The sequence below is a fragment of the Blennius ocellaris genome, assembly GCF_963422515.1.
Source record: "Blennius ocellaris genome assembly, chromosome: 21".
NCBI classification, from domain to species: domain Eukaryota; kingdom Metazoa; phylum Chordata; class Actinopteri; order Blenniiformes; family Blenniidae; genus Blennius; species Blennius ocellaris.
This window is the reverse complement of record NC_137670.1, coordinates 15972269-15979646: the sequence shown is the minus strand read 5'-3', so window position 1 is coordinate 15979646 and position 7378 is coordinate 15972269. Positions and strand designations below refer to the sequence as shown.

At 44.9% G+C, this 7378-nt stretch overlaps 1 protein-coding gene across 1 annotated transcript; it reads right to left on the bottom strand.

Moving 5' to 3' along the window:
* Window positions 1–505: 505 nt before the first annotated feature.
* Window positions 506–6862, bottom strand: LOC308145992 (ceramide synthase-like). Its single transcript, XM_080517614.1, has 7 exons — window positions 6468–6862; window positions 4607–4811; window positions 3761–3844; window positions 2509–2734; window positions 1938–2033; window positions 922–1031; window positions 506–778 (listed from the first exon to the last, which is right to left on the bottom strand). Exons 2-7 carry the CDS (start codon window positions 4729–4731, stop codon window positions 511–513), a joined length of 909 nt encoding a protein of 302 aa, XP_080373740.1. The 5' UTR covers window positions 4732–4811; window positions 6468–6862; the 3' UTR covers window positions 506–510.
* Between the last annotated feature and the right edge of the window lie 516 nt (window positions 6863–7378).

Genomic DNA, 7378 nt, shown 5'->3' with positions numbered 1-7378 from the left:
CACTAACAAGTCAAAATACTGCTTAGCTGGGATTTTTTTCTTTTTTGAAGGTCTTCTTCATTACTAAACTGAATTAGGCCTTCCATCTACAGCAAACATACTAACATACAATATAATACATTCCTATTTTCCTTCTCTTCCTATACTGTGAGGCAGAGAGGACTGAATTTGATCTACATGAGGGAAACAGCCACCAATGCTTGCTATACATCCAGGCAAATTCCTCTCAGGTCAGTGCATGATCCTATCTGTCACAGTGCCGGATGACATCTTTAATACCGAGTGCTCTAACACTCCGCTCAATTCCTAAAACCTAGGAGCTGAAGTCCTCAAGGCCAGCCAACGTGCAGTGCAGCCGTTTGCTCGCTGGAGGACTTCAGCACGCTTTGAGGCCATCATCTCGACTTGCTTCAAGTCTTGCTTTTCCCTCTCAGAGCTTTCTTTTCTTTACATACTCATTGGTACATTCGCCTTTCTTCCCTCCCCGCCCTCCCCTCCGCTCCACTCTTCTCAGTGAGTGGTCAGCTCGGGCTCTGTGGAGCGCGCGCTGTAGCCGTTGGCGGGCTGCGGCAGTGTGTTGCCATCCGTCTGGCGCTCCTTGGCGGCGGTCGAGGACGAGCGCGATCTCCGGGAGCGGGAGGTGCCCATGAATAGCCGCAGCGCGCCCCGGCAGATGAGGGAGAACCAGTAGAGCTGGGGCGCCATGAGCAGGGCCGCGCCCACGTTACAGTGCCAGGGCACGGACAGGGGGACCATGTGGAAGGGGATGGAGGCGTACCTGGATCCAAACACACGACACGGGATCGTAAACACGCTCCCTGGAGCTCATTTCACACAACCAATCAGAGGCAACGCCAGTGTACAAGTGATTGACCGCAGCCGAGCAAAGAAAGCAGATCAGAAATGGAAAGAAAGACATACCTTCCATAGGCGTAGTAGAGGTAAGGGAAGAGGAGGACTCGACAGATGAAAAAAGTGATCAGCATAAGAGCCCCATTCACTTTGTGCAGGAGAGTGTGTTGCTGTTTGTACTGAGAGCGGGGAAAGAAACGGGGAGAGAGGGAGAAAGAAGAGCAAGCAAGTACAGTTTGGTGAAAGCCGACGATGTTAATCTTGTTCGCCACCGTTATATTGTTAATATTGACACATTCGTTTAACGCTATCTGCATAAACGCCACAGGGCGGGATGGTAGCACACCGGCTGCTTCCTGCAGGACAGTGCAGCAGTTCATCCTCTGTGATCGGGGCTTTAAATCTTGAAACAGCCAATCTGCCTGAGTGAGATAACGCCGAGCACATGCACACACAGGTTTCCTTAGCCAGGCTTTACTCTCGCCTGTTGACGAGTAGCGCATTGTCGAATTGCATGGCATCCTGTCTTTATATACTATTGTTTCTGGATGGTGTATGAGGGGAGGTCCGTGAGGCCAAAGCTTTTGCCGTTTATCAAATGGCCGCATGCACTGTTGTCGGGAATGGGCGGGGCGGTGCGGGGTGCCAAGTGATAGAGGGGAGAAGGACAAGCTGATATTGTATCTGCTGAATATCCAGGCTGAATGCTAGGTGCTATATTCAGAGACGAACAGCTGTTGGAGCCCCAGAGAGGGAACAAGCGGAAAGCAGCACGGTGGGGGGGCAACCTCCAAAACATTGTGCACACGTCCACACAGAAACAATACAACGGCAGCAGGGGGATTCTACAAACGTGTATTCAAGCAAATTGTGTTGCCAATTAAACATGGATGCTTCTGACAGCGCTGCCCGTGCGAGACACAGCTGACATTAATGACCGGAAATACATCTTCCAGTGAAAGGAGAGGGTGGGAGAGGGGAGAGATAAAACACAAATGGTGGCGAGTGCCAAAGAAATTGAGTGTGACTCATGCACATGCAGCAACGCGCTGAAATCTTCTCTCAAGGTCGAGCCCGACACTTACCTGGATGAGGATTTTTCCTAAGCAGACCGACGGAGTGCTGAGCTCAGCCATGAACATGATTCCCTGGAAGTAATCTCCCTTTCCTTGTCGCCAAAACTAAAGAAATGTAAAAGAGAGAGATTGGTTATTTGTTTGGATAGCGATTGCAGCATTGGACTTTTTTTTTTTTTGTGGCATTTCTTGAAGTAAATGGAAGCGACATCTGCAAGATTAAAGACTGCTTTGTCAGAGTCAATCAAATAGAAAGAACGGAACGCTTTATGGTTTCTCTGCTAGTGATAGTGTGTCTATGGTATCAAGCAGCAACTTCGTTTAAAAATAAGGAATGCAATAGCTGTGATCCACATTTTGATACCGCAAAGTGCAGATACAATATATAAAATGTAAAAGGCACTTTTCCCAAGTCTTATTTATGTTTTCACACGAGATTATCCATTTTACTAAGCAAACCTTCACACAACACATGAAAGACTCTTCAATCTGACACAAACAAACAAACAAAAAAAAAAACAACCGGTTCCATCTTTGTGAGCATCACATGTGTTGCTTCGGTGCAGCGTGTGACAGTTACCACGGAGACGGGGAAGCAGACGGTGACCATGACGACGTGGTGCAGCACCATGAGGAACTCGCGGCGCAGGTAGCTGGTCAGCGCCGAGCTCATGTGCTGCGGCGCGGCCGACGCCTCCTCGTGCCCTTTGACCCGCAGCTTGTACCAGTAGCACATGAACATGGCGTAGATGTCGTACACGAAGTAGGGAACCGCGAACATGATGTAGCTGCTTGTCAGCCAGTGCCTGTGCAGGAAGTGAGGAGAGTTTGCTTTGAAGGCTTCAACAGAAAAAGGGATTCTTATTTTACAGGGTAAACACTTTACAAAAACTGGCCCGAGTGCCTTCTTACACCTAAACCCAGATATTTACTTAAAAAGGAGAGATGATGCATGATGCAAATTTTAGTTCGGAATTTACACACATGCCCAAACTCCAATGTGTATTCTATTAACTTTCACATTTATTCCTGCAGCTGGAAAATTAACAAAGCCAAGCTAATTAAAATGACCCTGAACATTAATATAGGTACAACAGCTTCACTTCTCACAATAACATAAAACATCTTCGTTTTTTGTCTGCTGAGGCCATTTTTGATTTCCTGCTTTTTGCACACATGCAGTGTCCCTAAAAAAATCATAGACTTTGTTTTGCAAGAAACTTACATTATATTACATCAGCACCAATTCACGTAACCTTTCACACATCTTCAGAGTGATTTTTTTTCATTAAATGTATTTAATAAAACATGAAATATGTTTGATTTAGATCATTATCACATAAAAATTATCTATAATTCAATTTACCCGAGTTTAAAAAAACTACTAACCTAAAACAGTTTTTGAATGCTCCTGAAATACAAGGTTTTTCACACCGTGCAGTTCTCTTTTGGGTATTATTTTTTCATTTTGGCTCAATGTACGAACTTCCTGTATCCTTTACCTTTAACTAAATTAAGTAGAAGCAGATCGTTGGAGGTTATTGTCGTAATGAGCTGCGTTATTTTATCAGACCCAGCAGAGCAAGAGTTTCTCTTGTTAAAGAGTAGCTGCATTTGTTATGCGGAACTTCAATTTTTTTAGTGACATTTGAGCTAAATGGTCAGACATATCTGGAAAAGCAACACTGAACCCAAACGCCATAATCTTATAAGCACATTTGCATCATGTACATACTGAATCCTGGAAACGACTAAGCATGAGAGCTGAATTGTCACATTTCCTAAAAGTTATAGCGTGCTACTGAAATGCAGTCAGGTGTTTCTGGACTTACTGGTCCTCAATGATGTCCTCGCAGGAAGAAGCTATGATGTAGCCAGCTGAAGACGCCATGACTGCCTGGACTGATGAAACCAACCTGGAGCAGCAAACCACAAATACAGTCAGGAGGTTAAATACTGTACAACATTAGAACACATTTGACATTAAACTCTCAAATAGATATGATGCATATACAATATGGCATTTGAGTTGCAGAAAACTGTGCAACAGTCATGTGATGGTTGGGACGAGTATCTTCACCTCCAGGACAGCATTTTAGTATTCAGTCACTGTCGTGGTAACAGCATGGCCGGGGCAAAAAACCCTATAAACTTTTTTCTGCTGTAAAGACCCACATGTAAAGGAAAAAGCCTGTGTGCGTCCACTGTTGAGCCTTTCAATTTAAAGAGACATGCACTTAATCGTCAGCCTATTGTCTGTTAAGATAGCGTGTCACTAACGTTTCATGAAAACACTCAGAACTGCAATGGTTGAGAGAAAAAAAAACCAAAACAAGATCCCTATGTGAATTCTTTAAGTGCAGACTTTCAGCTTTCTTTTGAGGGTTTTTAAACCCAAATCACATAACTGACGTTGGAATTACTCCACCTCTTACATGTGCCCTCCACTGCTTTACGGGGTCAAAGGTGACTGGAATAAGTGCGCCATTCGCTCACTATTTAGGTAGATAAAAGGTCTACTGTTCATTTTAAGTGGAATCTGCTGAGGTCAACACAAACTGTGACTGTAAAGCATTCCTCACCATCATTGTTGAAAAACAGCTGAAACAACTTGGGTGAAATAAAAGAAACTCCAGCCACAGACATTGTGGGTCCGTGTGCAGTCGTTTTAGTCTAACCTTGCTGAAACAATGACTGCATCTCCTTCGCTCCACCTCAGTGCCGGGATGGACTTCAGACATTGTTTGGACAGCAGGAAAAGGCCGGGAAAGAAAACAGATCCAGCAGCTAGGATGGTCAGCATGGTCCCTGGCGGTCTGTCTGACAGGCGAAAAGTTCAGCAGGCAATCTGGTCCTTGAGGTCCGTTGCTCTCTCTCCCCTCTCTGAAAGAGCGCGAAAACAACCAGTGAGTTTGCATAGATCACTGGACTGGTGACTTGCCCGTGTATGCAATAAGCTGCACTCACACAGATAACAAACACGGCCACCTATCAAAGTCCAACATGTGGGGAAATACGTTATCTTGGCTTCACTGGAGCACAACGTACAGATAATTTTGGTTTATTTTTTTACATTGCTAATTGATTTTGTAGAACTTGTAATTCCCCTTCTTACATTTCAACCACATGTATACGTAGAGTTCACAATTTTGATCAAACTCATTACTTTCAATACACGTTCAGTTTGAAGCATCTATTAATTTTATTGGACTTTGACAGGCCTTCTCAGTAACCAGCAGAGAAGCGTCTTTTAGACAAAATAGACATAAATTAGGTGGAAAACTGAGTTCGATGTTAATATAACAGGAAAATGGGCACGAGACTGGAAGTCACCCAGAAAACAGATGATTAAAACACTCAATTTTATACTTTAACAACAAATCAGAGCTTGTACTTGATTACTTTTACAAGTTATCAGCATTGGTAACTTTTTCTCTCTCAAAAATGTTGGTATTTGATTGTTTTTTTAGTTCCTCTAATTAATAAAAGCTATGAAACTGTGCAGCAAGGGCTCACACTGAGGTCGAAGAGGAGTGAGAGTATTATGGCAGGTGGAAGGCCTCTCTCTCTCTCTCTCTCTCTCTACCTCCCTCTCCCTCTCTCTCTCTCCATCTCCTCTGACACTGAGCCTCATTCACTCTCCCATGTATTCCCCGGGATACCGGCGTGCAGTTTTGCACTTTGCTTACACTACACAAGCTGACTCATTAAAAACTTGAAGTCCATTAGCAAAATACGCATTGCGCTATTTTAAAATCCTCAACGTCGAAATTATCGACAATGCACCGGGCTGCTGTTGTGTTCCCGGCAACGACACGGGTACCTGCCGGATGTCAAGTTGTGATACCCGGTTAACTGGAGAAGCAGTGGATCCGCAGGTCGACGTGTCGCTGCTCACTCCCGGTAGCGGTCTTTTTTTTTTTTTTTTAAAGCATCGCTCGGCCTCACTGTTTACAAGCAACTTCAGCTAAATTGCGCAACCAGGAGTCCCCAAAGTGCACACAACACATGTCGAATTGACTCAAATCGCCAACTTAGCATTTGCATCACGAACCAAATGAAATTGAGATAATTAACAGTAAAAATCCGAATGAAGTGGCTTTGCTTGTGAAGTTACCTAAGATGGGGGGGAAATAGGTCAGCTGGAGCGTTTGCTGAATGAATAAAGCGACGTTAGCGGCGAGTCCAGCCCTCGTCTTGTCGGCATGACCAGCTGTAACAATGACGCTAGGACCGTTAGCCGTTAGCATCAGCGGGACACGAGCAGCCTTTAATTCTTCGCCAAGTCAAAATAACAACAGCTAGCGTGATGGTGACTCCCGGGCGAGGGAGATTGCGAGTTAATGTGCCACCTTGTGAGTTTTGCCGCTCGGTCGCTTCACGCAATACGCTTGGCATTAAAACTGTTTCGCTCGCGTGCCGTTTGTTTGTAGAAGTGAGCATTAGCAGCCGAGCTAACGGTCCCGCGGCTAGCGGGTCGGGGTTAACACATGTTCAGGGTGGGTGGAAGGGGAAAAGGCAATCTTATGCAGCATTTACACTCAGTGGAGTCCCGTCAGCGGCCCGTGGAGAGTCGTGTCCTGCAGGAAGCGTTGTTTAGCGGTAGAGATATCCCGGGGGTCTCCGCCTCGATGATCCGCATGTTTATGTGGCCACTTCAATGTCTGAAGGGGAGCAGCAGCGGGCTAACGCTAGCTTGCAGCAACTTCGATCAAAATGTGTGCCGGGGGCAGAGAGCAAGGAGCGTCTGGCGATGAGCCCCCGGTCGCAAAGTAAACAGCGTTTACGAATTTAGATGAAGAAGGAGTATTAAAAAAAAAATAACAATACTGATAGTGGAAACAAAAATAACAAGTGGGAGCGACGAGCTAAGACATCAGACGCGGCGCGAGGATAAGAGAGCGCGAGCTGGTCCAGTCGCTATGTCATCTGTCTGCGATGCTTCAGCCTCCCAGATGCAACGTTGACTCAACACGGAGGACTGCTGCGCCAGCTACTTCCTCCACATCCAGCTGCAGCTCCAGCTCCCCATCATCATCATCATCATCATCATCATCACCATCATCATCATAGACAGAGATCTGCACCAGTCACAGCGCTGCCTGCTCTCATTTCTCATTTTTTTCCTTCTTTTTCTTTTTCTTTTCCAGGCAGAGAGACATGCTGAATGGAACCCTCCGTGGAGCAACGTCAATTGTAAACATTCATTCCGAGCAAAAGTAAAACAACAGAAATAATAACACATCCAAAATAGTCAAATCTCTCTGTCTGTTTAGGAAGTTATGATTAGTTCCTAAGCAGACATTGACTGGATAATCACGAATAAATACTGACAAATAGATAATAATAATAATAATAATAATAAGTAATTCATACTTGCTGCTGTGAGCAGGAACTGAATAATAAAACTGTTTGAATGGTACTGTTACACTGTGACTATTGGAAATGTT

Bases quoted from the DNA above. Each gene is read 5' to 3' on its own strand.
- LOC308145992 (XM_080517614.1), bottom strand. From the start codon at position 4,731: ATGCTGACCATCCTAGCTGCTGGATCTGTTTTCTTTCCCGGCCTTTTC. The intron at 2,735-3,760 runs GTAAGTCCAGAA...CTTCCTGCACAG, and splicing joins GAGGACATCATTGAGGACCA to GCACTGGCTGACAAGCAGCT. The intron at 1,032-1,937 runs GTAAGTGTCGGG...CCCCGCTCTCAG, and splicing joins TAGGAAAAATCCTCATCCAG to TACAAACAGCAACACACTCT.